This window comes from Pelecanus crispus, chromosome 10, assembly GCF_030463565.1.
Source record: "Pelecanus crispus isolate bPelCri1 chromosome 10, bPelCri1.pri, whole genome shotgun sequence".
NCBI classification, from domain to species: domain Eukaryota; kingdom Metazoa; phylum Chordata; class Aves; order Pelecaniformes; family Pelecanidae; genus Pelecanus; species Pelecanus crispus.
In genome coordinates, this window is record NC_134652.1 from 12,219,414 (window position 1) to 12,237,225 (window position 17,812).

At 43.7% G+C, this 17,812-nt stretch overlaps 1 protein-coding gene across 1 annotated transcript in view; it reads right to left on the reverse strand.

Annotated features, from left to right (window-relative positions):
• The window catches only part of RBM20 (RNA binding motif protein 20), a 103,897-nt gene extending 95,703 nt beyond the window's left edge, over positions 1–8,194 (reverse strand). Inside the window, exon 1 of the mRNA XM_075717854.1 lies at positions 8,052–8,194. Within this exon, the coding sequence (XP_075573969.1) occupies positions 8,052–8,194 (143 nt within the window). The remainder of the gene's footprint in view (positions 1–8,051) is intronic.
• Between the last annotated feature and the right edge of the window lie 9,618 nt (positions 8,195–17,812).

A 17,812-nucleotide genomic window follows, 5' to 3' on the forward strand; every position in this document is an offset into this window, starting at 1 on the left:
CCTTACAAGAATGTGCCATGAGTGGGGCACAAATGGATGGCGCAGAGCGCATGGATAGCTGGGGTGTGAATGTTAAGATGTGTTAATGGAAGAGTTTGGAAGATAAGAGGAGCCTAGGGCTGAAAAAAAAATCTCACCCTAGTTTGCTACTACTTCTCTCTATGGTTTTAGGAGACAAGAGTCATCTTTTCTCCAAATCCCATCCTCAGTCTGAATTGTGCATAATCTCTGACAAAGAATTTGGGGGTGGGGTGGGGGGGGGTGGGAGTGGGGTGGTGCAGGGAGCAGAGGAAATCTCTGACAATCTCTGGAGCGGCATCCAGACTGCAAACCATGCAAACACACACAGCTATGCACAGCTCTGCAGGGGCTGGAGCAAACTTCTCTGTACCAGAAGTTAATCTGCTCTCTAGTTCCAGGTAAAGCAGAAAGCAGGGTGAAAAAGACATTACTGAAGCATTATATGGTATTTCATTCTCAATAAGTATTTTATACTTTTATTTTACATTTTCTTAAAAAACTAAGGCCAAAAAGAGAAACAGTAAAAGTGTAATGAACTGAATGTGTCATCAACCTAATAAAATTACTTAGCACATCTTCCCCTAAGAAGAGATCATGTTAATCAGCAGAGACAGAAATAATATTTCTTACTGCAGAAACAGACTGTGGTCAATTTACTGCTGCATTTCAACTCTACAATATGCAAAAGCCCACAGAAGAGTATTTGTTATCTCAGTAAAGGAAATGTCAGCCATCAAGCCATTTGTTGCAGAGGTATTTCAAGTCTATTTCTTAAAACAAAGATTCAAATGTAAGTAAAAATGCAAGAGCAACTTCTGCACATTTCCAGAGAAGTGGCCCTAGCTCACAGACACCATCAACTCACACGCCTCCCTGTTCCAGGAAAAAAAGCCACGACACGTAAAACTGTAGATTTTGACACTACCAAATTCAAGACGTTTTACGTTGCCTGAATTCTAATACTCTGCAGGCTACTGTACAGAAAACTTAATAATATAATAAAAATAATAATAATATAATAATAATTAATAATAATACAAAAAATACACAAGATTTATGGCAATTTGAGGAAAGCTAAGACTAGATAACATCAGATGTTTTTGGCATCTCAAAAGTCACTAAGCCAGGGAAGGGACCAGGTGATCAGAAGTCAGCCAGGGAGCTTGCTCATAACCTGCCCATGATACCATTTTATCTGTCCATCCTGGCCGGCAGAAGAGATTACTCAAAGGAGCAGGAGTTAAACAAACACTTCCTTATCCTGTCCCTGTCTTTTCCTAGTAAGAAGTATATCCAGAAGTGATAAAGCAGAATATTACCCCATCCCTCTTAAAGCAGTCACCATCATTAACATTCCACGTAACACAGGCTTTAGAGTTAAAACCACGCAGGAGAGGGACTACGCTTCACAACCAGTATAGTTAGAGATTTGTATCACCCCCAGAATCGCAGGGCTCATGGCATCTTTGGAGCATTCTGCAAAGGCTGGTGAGACACCTGCATGTCTTTAACCAATGGAGATGATGGAGGACAAATCTGAACACCATCATTTAGTGCAACAGCCACGCAGCGCAGCTCCACTGCAGCCCTGCTCACTGCCCGTTCAGCTCATCTCCCGACACAGACACGCAGAAAACTAACAACAAATCCACCTTCCTTGTAGTTCCTCGGTTGCAGGAAATATGCAGCTTGTGGGACAATTAATATCAGTTAAATTCACATTTCACAAGTTTACACACACCACAAAAATGCAGTAAGCCTGCCACAAAATAATTGCCTGTGCACTCATAAATACCGATCCTTTAAGAAAACAAGCCTTTGCCCCCTTCCTGCAACAGAACACCCAGTGCTTTTATTTGGCATTTTTTCTAAATAGGCCAGAGGCATTTGTAAAACAGGCTAGGCTTGAGTTTTCAGAACAGGACAGATATTAAACATTTCGAAAACGCAAAGGGCAGGTTTTCTGGCTTCAGCCAGTGTGTCAAGTGACAGCTTCACTGTGACGGGTCATTAGTGTGACAAAGAGAAAGCAGCTGGAAATAGAGGGGCAGAGGCTAAGAGAGCGATTACATCCTTAAATCAACTATAAAGTGTTACAAAGGATGAAGAGGGGGAAAGAGGGGGGGAGTATATTCAGGGGAATAAAGTCAGTCTGATAAGGTGTCAGATCAAAGGAGTTTGTTTTAAAAAAAATCAAGACAGCATACTCTTCAGAAAAAGCAGATTCTATTTGAAGGAGTATTTTAAAGTGACTAAAATTATTATTATTGCATGCAAACAATCCATTTTTTACCGTCCTAAATATATTTCTGCAGTCCTCTACGAAGTATAAATATATCTTTGAAGATCTAGTTCCTCCTGTTTTGACAGCCCCCAGAAAGGATCAGAACTAAAAGGTATCGAGGTTTTTACCCATCTCCATTTTCCTTTTCTCCAAATGGGGTCAGAAAGATTTTAGCATCATCATAACAAAGCAGCAGTAGCTCAGCAGGTCACATGTAACCACTCACTCTTAGGTGCACGCAGCTTTGAACAGACAAGGGCTGAATTAAGAGGAAAGCCAAAAGAACACATTTCCCAGTCTTCCCATTGATGGGAACAGTAGTATTAAATTTCCAATAAAAGAGCAACATCCAGGCAACTTAGTTACAGTAAAGAGGACTCCATTGCCATGTGTTGTGGTCCAAAAAACACTTAGTACATTGCTTCTTATAAAGTCCATATTATTTAACTTTTTACTAAAGTTGATATCACTGCTGTTCTCTCTCTCTCCATTAAAATATGTGAAAGAATTTTGACATTTCTGGGCGACTAAGAATAGATTGATAATCGATAATACAAGCCTGATTACATGGAGAAGTTTGCATGCAAGGCATGCCTTCTAAATTGTTTTTTCTGACCCCTTTCCACTTTGTACCTCTGTGCTCTCTCTTCATGCCTTAAATTCAATTTTATTGTGCTTTTCTCCAAATAAGCTGTTGGGTTTTAAATGAGAGTTTAAAAAAAAAAAAACCCAAGCAGGAAAAAAACAAACACAAACAGAAAAGATTTCAGGACAAAGAATCCGTATGATTAATTAATCTTTAAGCTTTGGGTCACACGTGATACACAGGAGGGATCATTAGTTTCCATCAAGAAAGAAAATTTTTTAAAAAGTATTTTAAATGAGAAATGTTAAGAAAAGGACATGTTAAGAGAAAAGAGAAATTTTAATTACCTGACTCGAAGGTAGTTATCATCGCTGACACTACTTTTTGTAAGCAACTAAACTTAAAAGTGAAGCACCCCCAGGTGTCCCTGTCCCTGCCCCTCCACGCACACACACATTTGGTACACACGTTTTAAGTCCTGATTTTAATGTCAGGTGAGGTCTAAGAAGAGGCTCAATAATTACAAAGCAAGGAGCCAGACAATTCGGAGAAAACTGAAGTTCCCTCACTGTGTGTTTCGTACCATACAGAGACAATGAATGGGAAACACTAGGAGGAGTTAAATAACGTGGGTTTAGTTCCCACATTCTCTGGCAAGTCCCACACCATGAAGTCTGCTTTTTCAGCTCCTGTCCCTTGTTTTGGTAAGGCTTGTCAGCTAAGACAGCTACAGCGCCTTCTGTTTTGTTTTCATGTCCTTTCAGGGCTGCTACAGTTGTTACAAAACAAACTCTATGAGTTTTCAGGGCTCTGTTGGGTAGGGAAGCAACTCAGATTTTGGAAATGTACTTTAAAAAACAAATAAATATGGAAATCCTGGATCACTAACGGTAAGAAGAGAAACAGTAAAACCAGTGTTTCTCCTCATGTCCCCTTGTTAAGTATCAGTTTAGCCTTTGCCATATATGCCAAACTATTTGCCATGACTAATGTGTATAATGGGAGTACATTTCATATTTTATCTCTCCTGAGAGACCTTGAGTTGGGGGAAAAAAAAAGAAAGAAAAAAGAAAAAGAAAATCCCACACTTTACACAAAATAAACACACAAGGAAAAATCAAAAAGCACATGCTTAAACATAACAGGTTTAAGCTTAGAGAAAAAAAAAAAAGTTGGAGGTTCTTTTTCCCAACTAGTCTCCTCCTTGCTGCTATAGGAAATAAAGGACTCAAAGCATTCAGCACCAGCCTGCTTACTCCTGTCTGCCCCCAGAACTGGCACAAACTGATGACGACTCGGGCACAGATGTTGGAAATTCCATCTTCCTTCCAGAGGATCTCAAAATCTCCAGGGCACAACCCCTTAGAAAAAAAAAAAATATTAACTGTGGTTTGTCCCCATTGTTTTAAGACGTCTTTATTCAATTTGTACAACAAACGTATGCTCCTATATCAACAGAGGGAGTTAAAAACTGCTCCATTTCCACTGGACAGATATTACCCATGACAAATCATTAGAACTGAAAGCATGCAACCAGCCATTAAAACATACAAAGAGATTGCATTTTGATACAGTTAGGTCTCCTATAATTATGGATTTTACTTGCAGCATGTTTTAAGCGAGAACCTTCACAGAAGGCACTTTTCAGCCAACATCTTTACAGTTAGTCCACAGCCACCATCCGGTCCTTTCTCTCAGTTATTTCCAGCTAGTTGCTCCATTGGACTGCAATGAATCACACACCTGGAATTATTAATAGGAGTCTCCACTCTCTCATGCTGCCTAGGCACTTGAGTCAATCAAACAGCAGGTGCTAAAATTTGTCACATGCTGAGCTGCCATCTAAAAATTACATTTTGCAATACCACCTCCAAATTATGAGAAGTTTTTTTTTTGTAAGAGCAGACTTACCTAAGAGGGGGGAAAAAACCCAAAATAAAACAGCGGTTCCAAAAACGTATTAAAACCTTTCTGTGCAGAACAGGTATTTGAGGTCTTTCCACAGATTTCCCACATGTTTCACTTGCTGGTGCTACAGGCTCTACCCTGCATTTCCACTCCTTCCTCACAACCACAGTAGAAACCAGTTATGAACACTAACCCAACACCACAACTGTCCTCCTTCTTCTTGGTCTTCTGCTTAATTTCATATGCAAGCGTATGGTTTTGTAAGTCATCCTCCATAGCATGTGAATTCCCTTCCCACCAGCTTTTCATTCTCAGCTCTACAACATAAGGGCTTTGACTGCAATAAGGCTTTTACTTTTAGAAAATAGGAAGTATTTTCCCATCAAACATCACAACGACCTGCGCGGATAGAAAGCTTTAACTGCTCTGTAAATCTTATGATTGGACCTTTATTATCAACTGAAACGATGCTGTCACTCAGGGGAAAAATACAACATCTAGGCAGCATATTTCAATTTGTATCTTATTGTATTTGGGTACTATAAGCAAGGAATTTCAACTAGGGGTTCAGTTATATTTTAACATTAAAACTACACTATAAACGTTAAAGCAGAGAGACATTTAAAGAATATGGTACACACTACCTGCATTGCATGAGTTCAGCCAATGTAGCTGCTACCAAAAACATTTCAGATCTCTGGTTTTGCTAAATTTTAATCCTTGTTCAATGCTTAGCGTTCACAGTGAAAGTTTACCAGCTGCCCATGTAGTAAGTCATTTTTTACAATTATATTGGTCTTCACCTAACATCTGTAAAAACTTCTAACAAAAGTATTGGGGGGAAGAAAGAGGAATCCAGAGAGCTTTATAAGTTTAAATGGTAAAAGGAAAAATAAAAGTGTTGGAACAGGAAGACCCAGTTAAACACCACACAATATTGTGACCTACACCGCTCTGAATTAGCATTCCGCAACTGCACACTTGCTTACTGCAGCTCACAAAGCAAAAAGACGGCAATTGTTTAAAAAAAAAAAAAGTCAAGAAAATCAAAATGCTTGGGAGAAGAGGTCAATGTTTTCTTTCCTAGTAATGAAACGGTGACTTCATTTTGTAGAATAATCACTGCTTTCCTTTCCATCCTATTTTGCCAGTCATAACACCTGTTCTAGCATATTAGAAATAAGTTCAGAAGAGCAAGTTAAGATATTTCCTAACATCTCACTTCCTAACAATCACTGAATATCCGATTCAGATTATAAAACACCAAGTTACTATCAGTAAAGCAAAATATAATTTGCCTGCATTTCCAATTAAATGCAGGGTGGAGATTTATTAATTATCAGGTAAACACAAAGGCGCACACCAAATTATGCCGCACGGTTACAAAACCGTATGATCAAGTTGCAGGACCTTAGATGGAGGCGTTCGACATTTGCCATTCTGCGTCACATTACCATGACAAAGAATGGTCAGAACACGATGGCACCTCTCTCCTTCCATTAAAGATAGGCTCGACAGGAAACCGTTTCAAGTTTTCCTACCTATAATTTGTTGGCAGGCATGACCGGCAAAAACGCAATGCCTTTGAACGTAACACACGCCACATCAGAAATACAGTCACGAAGCGGTCTCGACTGCTTCACCTACCTGACTTGCAATACGCATCCGCATAAAGTCTTGATAAACGTGAAAAAATAAGGGCCGTCTTTAGGGACTGCAGTTTACAATTTAAGACTGATTCTGGGTAGGTGTAAATTACCTTCTGGTCGCACAATAACTCATATGTAGCCCTGCAGCTGCCCAGCGGATTTAGGAAGCGGCGATTAACGTTTCAGTTTCAATGCAAACTCCCAAGTCTATATTTCCAATTAGGAATAAAAACATCAGTAACAAGAACCGTTAACGTTTTCACGATTACGTTACAAAACATGATTTAAATGCAAACAGCCAAAAAGAAAACCAAGCACGAAGAAATTTATGGGCCACGCTCCAGAGCAGCTTTAGAAGTCCAGTTTCATACATACTTATAAAAGATACGACAATTCCCAACTTAAAATAACATTCATACTGTTTGCTGCAACGTTAAAGCATACACGCACGCGTATATTTATACACACGTAGGTGTGCATTTTGCAAATACAAGCGAGAGAACTGAAAGCGTTTCCTCCATTAGCTACATCGTTGGGTTTTGTTGACAAGCCGGTGAAGGCGATGCCTCAGCCAGCGCCTTTCGTACAGGGGCTGTGCAGGAAAGCCGGGCGAGCCCAGCTGCGGGGCCGCGGCAGCTCCGCGGTGCTTTGTCATACTCGGGCTTTGCTTGGCGGCCGGGCACAGGCTCAGTCCAGTTGGTGGCCTGGGACATAATGTCAAAAGCCTTTCTTAACCTACGCCCCGCGTCCCGCTAGTCAACTCGAGCAGCAAACCTTAAAGCAATAGAAGACAATTCTAAGGGCTCCGAACTGGGCGTTCGCCAGTAGATTTACTGCTCTGTTAAAAGCCCCGCTCTCCTTTAACACGTTACAACTTGCGAAAAATCAGACGCGGTGCACGCAACCATCTTGAATCAGCACGGATCAACTTATGTTACTCGTGCTTCACATACTAACTACGGAGCATTTGGTTTGTCTTCAAGCTTCTCGTTCAGCCAGAAAAGTATCGCTCGCACCGCTGCATCTGCGTGGCAAAAGTACTTTTTTCCCCCCCCTCTCTCTTTCTGGATAGAAAACGGAACAGCAGAACGCCCTTCGCCTCGTTGCCCTCGTTAATACGCCTTCCACGCGTGCACCGGCTACTTTTTCTGTGACAGCGTTGCAGGGATGCGACCGCTCCTGGCACCACGGCAGCCCCCTCGCCCCGGGCCTGGGCCCGCAGGCGGGGCAGCGGCGGCCGGGAAGGCGAGGGGAACGCTCCCGACCCAGCTCCCGCCCGGGGCGGACGCGGTGGCCGGGGCGAGCCCTGGGAAAACCGAGCCGAGCGGCTTCGCGGGCTGAGAACTGCTGCTGGGACGCGGGGCCGGTGCCGGTGTTTGGGGGGTTCGTGCCCCGCGCCCGCCGCTGCGCCGAGGCGAGGCTCAGCCCCGCTCGGACGGGGCCGGGGCCGGGGATGGGGCCGGGGCTGGCCGACCCCCGCCCGCCCGGCTGTCTGTCTGTCAGTCTGGGCGCGGGGGAGGGAAGGGGGAACCGCCGCCGGGGAGGGCGAGCGACGGGCGCCCGCCCGCCCTCCCGGCCCGGCGGGACGCGGGGCGGCTCTTACTTGTGGAGGAGCTGGGGCAGGCTGGGCGGCGGCGGCATCCCTCGGCCGGGGCTCCGGCTGGGGGCCCCGCTGCGGGCATCGCTCTCCGGCGGGTCGGCGCCGCGGGGGGCCGGGGCCTGGCTCATGGCAGCGGCGGGGACCATGCGGGGAGGCCCCTGCGGCGGGAGGCGCGGGTGGCCGCGCAGCCCCTCCGCCGCGGCGGCGGGAGGGAGGAGGGCGGGAGGAGGGAGGGAGGGGGCTGAGGACCGGCCCTGGAGGCAACCGCGCTCCCCCCCCCACCCCCGCCCCGCGGGGCTGCGGCCGGGCTGGCGACGGCGGGACGGGCAAGCCCCTGCGGCTGCTGCCGCGGCTGAGCCCGCCCTGCGGGAGGGCTGCCGCTGCCGGCCGGCGCCGCACGGGAGCCTTGGAGGGGCGGGCGGTGCCCCCGGCCCCACCTGGGCGCCGGGCCCGCTCCCCCCCTCCGCCGGCACCTGCCCGCGGGAGGGACCCCGGCCGCCCCCGGTGCCGGTCGGGGGGCACCTGGCCGGGCCGCGGGCTCGCCCGGGGCTGCGCTCGCAGAAGCAAAGGGCGGTGAAGGGCGAGCGGCACCGGCCCGTTCCCGCTCCGCAGCGGTTTACAAACATCAAATCTTTCCCTTGGCCAAGGGCGGGGGGGTGGGGGGGGTGGGGAGCGCGCGTATGATTTTAATCCCTCACCATAACGCCTCTGCAGAAATGTTATTAGTCATTTATCAGACATAGGCTCTGTCAGCTGATACAAAACGGGAGAGGAGAGTGTGCCCCAGCCGACAATATAAACCTTCTCGAGTAACAGCGTCATCCCTAAAGCAAGTCCCCAGCCTGGGCCCAACCAAAGAACCTGCTTTTAATAAAGGATCGTCAAGCTTGGGCTCCCCCCTTCCCGATATATGCGTCGGCAGGGTCGAGACCTACCCAGCAAGGCTTTACCCACCGCTGCAATAACACAGGATTAAGGGCTGGAACTGCCGCACGATGATACGGTGCAACCAAAAGGTTTTACCTGCACATATTTTCAGAGGACATTTCAGATGACCAATGGGGCAGAAATTGTGCTGCTCGTACCAAATAAGTAATGCTGCAAACATTCCTTCCAGGTTGTCTTGCTTCCTTTGCCACGTGCTCTGCCTATGAGAGAGGGCTAAGTCAAAGACCATTTCAATACTTGCCCCTGCGCTGCCTCTGTAAGCCATGCACCCTGTCCCCAACACACACACACACGCACCAAGGAAAGCGGAAACATCCTGGCTTCTTTGAAAAATTAATCCTAATTCAGGGGAAAGATTAATTTTGGAGGGGGTCAGGTTCTCCTCCCCTCTGCACCTGGCACAGTCATTTACAAGTATGTAGCCTTGTAAATGGGTACAAAATACTACCACCAGTGACTGGAAAATTTTAAGTTATTTGCATTTATCACGTACTTTGCACTTTGCAGACAGAGAGCACCAACCAGGTGCAGGGCAGTGGAGAATCGGGCCGTATTTCAGTTGCACGGTAACTTAGTAGTAATGTAACACCAAATGCACCTTCTAAAAATGAATGGCAATGAGTACTTGTTTAGACACACCAACTTACACACACTATATCCTAGAAATACAAACAACAGAGCTTCACATCCTTTCCATCAAGGAAGAAAATTTTGCAATATTATTTGTTTTGTGGTTCAGCAAGGGCCAAGGGATGGTCAGTGCTGATCTTCCAGCAAAGGAAAGATAAGGTCTGGCAGACAGGTGAGGCGATGCATGGAAACAAAGTTTAGTGTGCGGTGCTATCTTTACCTGAGGTTTAAAGTGAGGCTCAGGTGCCCACTGATCATCCACAGAAAAAGTGGCTTGTTGTGAATTTCCTTCTTGTTACAGCAGCAGAGAAAGCCCTTGAGACACCAAGCAACAGCCGCTTTCTGCTGCCTGCAATTATTTGAGGAAGTGAAAGATGGTGACTCACGGCTCAGAGGGCAGCAAGAGCACAGCTATGACACTAATGCACGGCCCTGGATTAGAAGGTGGATAGTCACAAGAACGTGTTACTTCACACAGACAGTTATATTACATCACTTGTAAAAATGGATCAAGTGTGTTTTACTAGGCTCTACTATTTCTGCATTTAATACATACAGCGTACAACTTGGCATTCAAGACTCAGCATGGGGTCTTAAAACTCTGCAAAGATTTTCTCCATTCACTCTCTTTAAAGCCACAGTCCTCATCCCCACGTCTGCTTTTTGTCAAGGTTTTTTCTCTTTTTCTGTCATACCACAGTGTTTGGCTTGGCACGATGTGGTGTGGCAGGAGCGCTGCCCGCTCACCCCCAGCTGGTCCCTGCCTTACCAGAACGCACCAGCACGAGGCTCACGCGGATGCCGAGGTATTTCACTCGTTGTCCTACGGGGAAATAAATGGGTGGGTGTACCATTGCTTGTGAACAAGCACAGACTGACTGAGGTTCATGGACTCTCTCATTCGACAAATCAGCATAAACAGTTTTCTGTCCAAGCCTTACAGTATGTCTGGAGCGCTGCCATAAGAGAGGAAGAACAGTAGCTGGCCCAAACAACAGTTTTAGGGTCTGGATTTTGCAGTAGAACTGAACAAGTGCAAACTGCTATACAAGTTCCTATTCTCCTAATATGGAACGTGGTTACTTAGGCACATGGAGAAATCATATCTGTAGTTTTTTTCCCTCAGCTGGAGTGGAATTCTGTGTTACTGTAACTGTCAGCTAATGGAGATGTTGGCAACGAACTTGGCAAAACGCTGACTTCCCTGTTGCTGATGTCCAATTTATTAAACAGCTACAATTTTAGATTAAAACTGCTGATTTTTTCCAAAGTATCTATGCCATGGGTTAATGAGCACTCATGCAGAAAACACTCCTAGCTAATGATTCCAGCTGAGATTAATATGCTTACTGCATCTCCAAATATGATTAAAGACAACCCCCACCTTTTACAATGCCTTTTTTTTGTTTCCAGCTGTAGGAATCTGCATGCTAAAACTGAAATCCTGATCTAACTGCTGTTCTAACTTGCACGAGTATAAATCAGAAGCAGCTCTCTGGTGTACATGAACTCACAGCCAGAATATTTAATTTTTAGGAGGGTAGAGTAATAAAGGCACAGGTGGAACCCAGGAAAAAGAAGGGGACCATAATGTTGAAAAGTGATGGAGCCAGACACACACAGGATACCGTGTCCTCAAATAGTTCAGCGTCAAATAACAAAAATAGCTATAACTTCATTGCTTCAAGAGCTCAATTAACCATAGAGTTACACAGTAGCAAGGAAACACGTCTAAGAATAAAAGATTATATCAAGTCAGTATGCCTATTAGTCCAACTAAGACCTTTCTTTGGTTCGTGCCTGAACCTGTCTGTTTCTCTGTGACCTGAAATTTAATCTTTTGTGAATTCAATACCCTAAATGTAATCCTCTGTGAAATTAATACATAATCAACCCTCCATTATCAGGGGAAACAGGGGGTTGAGAAAACCGAAAGGTGGAAAACCTAGATAATACAAGTACTTCTGGGCCAGGGTTGGCCTGTTCATAGCGTAAATGCCCTGCTTGGTTAAGCTGCAAAGCCCAGAACCAGTTTAGGTACCACTGCGTGTGTCACATGGCTTATTCCCAAACTGGGTAAGGCACACAGAAATAATGGAGAATAAACCCTGGTTTTTACTGTTACTACAGTGCACAGGAATTTTAATTAATGTTTATAAAGTGTGATCTAGATAGTGTTGTGATGGTTCTGCAAGCAGCAATAAAAAAGTCATTAAAATACAAAAATGAAGAATAAGAGGTCATCTCCTAAATAGGATTGAAATAACACAAGTATCCAGTTGCAGAAATAAAAAACCTCATCTAGGACGAATGACAACATTGTATTCCTTAACACACTGCGGAGGGAGGCAGGAAAGCACTCTCTGGCTTGACTTCCAAAACTAATGAAGGAAAACACCTACAAATTCCAGAAAAAGGATGAACAACACTTCAGGCCTGGCAGATTATGATTATTAACACATTACCTTTTCCCAGGTTACACTGAACCCTGTTTCTGGAGCTTGCTGTGCATGTTTGCCTGTTGTTCTCTCTGATCGTTGTTTGGATAGAGAAGCTGAAGACTGCAGCAGACGCTTCCAGCACCTGGGTATATGAAATCTGCCTTCTGGGTGAGTCTCTATTTGCTTGTATGAGCTTTTGCTATCAGCTTCTCCTGAAAAATATTTCAGTCAGCACCACTTTTCACTTGTTCCTTTCTGGGGATTTTCTTTTCACTGGATGGTTCTTCTGCAGTTACTCTTACTTTGCTTTCTCTTGCACCTGCATGGGGTCTGCTGTCCATGACTGCATGTCAGTGGAATGGTGATGTTCAGAAATACTCAGGGTACATTTACAAAGGACCAGGTAAAATTTAGCTCAGGGCCGCAGGTTGCTTTATAAGCAAACAAACAAAGTCTGACATTTGAAAATACCAGAAAGTTTCCTAATGATTTGAAAGGAAAATACAGGGGAGATCTAGTGCTAGCCTCTAGTATTTGGCTACAGGGCTGACATTTTCATAGGGGAACAGCGTCACCTGAAGAATTTGACTAAACACGTTAGGTTGGAAGCAGAATAGTCACCCCATGAACAATCAGAAAACGAAGCTTCATGAATGACGCACTGAGAAAGACAGCCTTGTTCCAGATCTGCAAAAGGAGAAAGACAAAACTCAAGAGCTGAACTGACCGCTGCAGTGATGATCATGTGCCTTCAAGATTCAAGCAGATCAAGATGCAAAAGGATAACCTTTGGAGATAAGCTAGCAGGCACTCAACCATGGATAGCTGAGACTTTCAAATATCCCAGGGCAGCCAGCTAATGAAAGGCAAATACTGCAGAACTTTAGTCCCAATGCAGAACACTGTGGAATAAATTAATGTTGCCCTTTTGCATTTACTGTAAAAAGCTGTACACCCCCTCAGCACCTCAAGCTGGTGACAGTGTAATCCTCAATTCACATATTGTAAATTTAGAAAAGATTGGAATGTGCAACTGATCATACCTAGGATGTTTACACATGCTGTTTGATCCCAAAATACTGGCTTATGTCATTAATGGCTTGTGTCATGCTCCTTTCTAGCTTCAGAAATGGCAAATGTTTACCATTTTAACTACTTAGCCAACTGCTTAAAGAAAAGCAAAAAGGAAGCAAAGAAAGCATAATGGGCACAGTAAAAAAATTAATGTTAAATTACTCTGAGGAAAAAAATCCTTGATGTTACTTTCGACTCTTGAGATAACCAAAACATGCATGTTAATAACCCAACTTATCTTTCCACACCTTCACTATTACATACTTCAATTCATATCATGACATAACTGGTCTGTTTCCAGTCATCCTCACTTCTGGTTCTCGTCCTTCATGACCCCAGAAGCACAAGAGAATTTATAATAATTGCTTATTTATTGTTTACCCTACCCCTTTCTATTGCATGTGTGCATATATTGGGAACTTTTTCCTCTCATTCCCAAAGTTGTGGATAATAACTAGTACCCCTTTACTCTTAGTGAATATAGCCATAATTGATGTATTTAGTACAGATTTCACTTTAGTAATTTTTAATTTTTAAGCATATTAGATTAGAAATAAAATCCAGCCCTTAAAAAGCTTAATTTTTCATGCCTTTAAATACTAATTCTTCTTTATGTGCATGCAAGTCCTATGAACATGTATTGCTGGAGGCAAAGTCTAAACCTTAATGGTTTTTTTCCCCCATGGAAAAACACAGATTTTTGCAAAACTGCTGAGCAACATTTGACAGGGATGAATATTACTGATGTTCAAGGACAAACTGAACATAATTCAGAATGCAAAGTAGGGCATTTTTAAATTTTATATGAAGACAACTGATTTCTAAAAGTATGCCTAATCAGTTCAGTACCAAGCACTGCACATCTTATGCACCTATAGCTGGTATTTGGCCATGGTGATTTTATCATCTTGTAGCGTTGGGCCCTTATTAACCAAGCAAAACATTAATTTCATTGTAAACGTCCTGCATGAATTTTGCTGCAAGTCATTTCAGTATCAAACCCCTCTTCACTTCGAGACACGCTTGATTATTGATAGTTCTTGTACACTGCTACTGATGCTGAACACCAGCAGAGACTAAGCTGAGCATTTAAAGCATCTGGGTTTTAAAACAAGAACGATGACTGGGTATTTATCAAGAAAACCTTGTATTTTCTCAAGAAATACAGTCCATGGGGGTTTTGTGCTTGGCATGCTGCCTCCAACACAAAATCAGATTTTTTTAAAAATTGTTATTTTTCTGATGAAAATTTTCTCAGATCCACATATCAGAAACGTCTGGTGACCAATGGAGTTATCATACCTAAGTTCTGCTTTGGTGTCCTTAGAGCCCAGCATGTGATGGGCAACAGGAAAAGATAAATATCACTGAAAGCTGCCGGGGTGAGAGACCTATCCCTATCAGGAAGGGACTAAAATGACTGACACACACTGACCTGGTCTATGGCAACCAGATCTATTCCTGGGACCTCTCACTTGCAAAAGGTGTTCTGCAGGACTGAGTTTTTGACAGGCCACTTGTCCGAGGCCCATCTGCTGGCGTGACCTGCCTAGGTGCTCTGGCTCCGGGAAGCTGCAAAGCTCGTGCAGCGTGAACGCCAGAGCTGCACTGCCTCCCGACGGGCCGAGGGAGAGCTCCTTCCCCCTTGTCCGCTGACAAATTGGAAAGCTGTGGTGTTACATGTCAGCACTTGGCATTGCGGATCGCCAGAGACAAACCAGGAATGTTCTGCATGCCAGACAGTGGTGCTGAGCCGATATATTGAGACAACCTTCTTGATGGAACCGTGGGCCCTGAGTGAACAAGAAGAGTGGGGAATCCACTGACATTCTGACCCGCAGCCGTGTAATGAGTGGCAGCCTACTGCAGCCAGGCCAGCTCTACAGCTGAAAGAGAAGATGTCTTGCAAAATGTGCTAAATCCATGCACCATTTGCTGCGTAGATACCACACTGATTCGAAACAACTCGCGTGTCATTTAGATAAGGTAGGTGAGACTATATGTCCCTGAAGTCTGAGGTATGCTTTCATCAACATTCGTGGTGAGCCTGAAATTATTTGATGATGTTATCATCATCTGGAATGCTTCCAGTGGAAAATATGATCTTGCTGACCTGGAATCTAACTCAGATCCTGCGACCTATATATTCGGAGTAAGAGTCAACAGACAAATTCACATTGACATTTAATGCAGAGAAGGGAAGGACTCTGGAGTCACCTGAAATGATCTGCTCACCTGTTGAAATAATCTTCTAAAATTAGCCTTTCAGTTTAGAACCTACAGTTCTTACTTGTTTCACTGAACTACCACAGCTGCTAACCTTTCTCCAGGTCCTTCCTCTTTTGAAAAGCTAAAAGGGCTTTTAAAGTCATATTCCTACTGGGATTCTGAAGAATCTTCACTGCACTGTAGAAATAAATTTTGTAAGTAATTATCACAGGGACTGAAAAATGACAAAGCAGTCTTGAGAGACAGACAATTATGGGCAGGGGGAAACATTATTGTAACCATGGAGGAAAAACATAACCATTATTACCTGTGACGACAGATTAGCTTATTGAGATGTAGGATAGGGAAATAATAAGAATAAAAAACGCTTAGACTTGAACTCTGGAGGGTTTCTCCTTTGTTACTTCCCACTTTAGCAGCATGTTTACCTCTTTCTTTATCAGCATCTTGTGAGAAAGGACATAGAAAAGGAACAGCAAGGACAAATATTGGGATAAAAAGAAACATGAACTGAAGAGCAATAACTCATGGTCATGGGTAACACAGCAAAAGCTTCACTGTCTCAGAAAATATTCTTAAAGAAAACTAGTGACACACTGTAGATGAGGCTACAAGAAGATGCATGCATAGCTTCTTGGAAAACCTCACTCACAGCTAGTATGAGCAGTTTGCTGCCAAACTAGAAAGGCGTATCATTTGGGAATCTGTAAGGGTTAACTCCTTTTCCTGTACTGTTATTCAACAGGCTGGGTAACAGAACAGACCACACATTTGAAATCTGCATTTGGGGTAAGGTGCTGTAGGCAAACTGGAGCAAAGAGGGTTTTCAGAATGATTTGGAAAGATCAGGGAAATGGTCTGAAAAAACACAGGATTCAACTGAGCAAGGACAGGTGCTAAGTCCTGTACTTAGGAAGGGAAAATATTATCTGAGAAAGCACAGGATGGGCAATGACTAGATGGGTAACAGTTGTTCTGAATAGGATTGGGGAGTATTACACAGGATCAGAGCTGAACACGTGTCAACAATATCATGCTGTCACAAAGAAGGCATCCATCAACCTGAGCTGTACAAATAGGAGTTTTGTCTGACGTAATTGCCTTATTTTTCTTGGTGGTGATAAGGCCGAAGAAAAAACACCACACCCAGTCTGGCAGTTGAAGTAGGAAGTGGATTGAGCAACTCAGAAGAAAGGATAGGACTAATCAAAAGCCTACAAAAGGAGAGCCACAAAAAAAGGATGATGGAAAGGGTATTGTTCAGTCTAGAAAGGAGAAGACTGAAGGCAGAAAATAACCTTTAAAGAAGAATGATAAATTGGTTTTGATACCTAGGGTGGAGAAGATAGAAGAAAGAAGACTTAAATTACAGCAATTAAATTCAGATTAAACCTCCTAATGGAAAGTGAGAGAGTATGCCAAATTTTGAAACCTCCAACACTAGCAGTTTTAAAAACAGGGTGCACAAAACTTCTGTCAGGAATGATTTATACATGCTCCACCTTTGGGCCAGGAGGGGGGATTAGATCACTCCTAGGTGTCCCATTTTGCATGATTACAGGAGCAAGCAGGCCCTGGGCTGGCAATGAAATATGCAACATCCCTTGGAAAGAAAGAAGTGCAAAAGTTGATATAATTTATCTAGTTTGCAGGCTCCAGCAATTCTTCACAGTCCTTACAAGTCCACAGTTCAGGAGGTTTTAAGATGGCCAACAGTTTATGTTAATAAATGGCAAGACCACACAGCTAAAGAGGGTCTTGAAGGTGATGAATAGACACAGTCAAAGTAGGGAAGAAAAAGCCATTTTATTAGGGAGAGAGACAGAAGCAGAGATCACACAAACATTTTAAACATTTGTACTTGTACCTAGTGAGAAGGTAAGTCATGGAGCGTCTCTAAGAAATACATCCCTCTCCCAGACACAGAAGCTGTTGCAGGCACAGGGCCTTAACAGACAGCAAGATTTCACACAGGAAATATGTCTTAAATTCAGCTCTGTTCAGGAAGCCCTGAACCATAGCCTAAGGAAAGCTTAGTTTAACTGACGCTTGTTTAAGTCCAAATTATTAAATATTTTAGCTAATAGGCAGTATCTGTTTAGGGAAGAGCCCTGAAGAAGCCATGTCTCCACATACAAAACATAAAATAAATATTGTCATGTCAGGATACTCCGTGCTTAAAAAGAATCCTGGCTGAACAGAGTCAGATGCATTAATCCACTCATAAACCCAGCCCCTTTTCCCTCTACTGTTAAAAAGAAATGTGTGATGAGAATGTGACTAGTAATCCCGGGGTGAAAGAAGTGGCATAAAACCCACCCATCAGTCACAGTCCACAAAGCTTTTATTGGACTGCCCTTGGCTGTGATAACACATCCTTACTAATCTTCCAAACGTTATGCACATACAATCTGGAATGCAAGAACTACCATACAGTCCAAA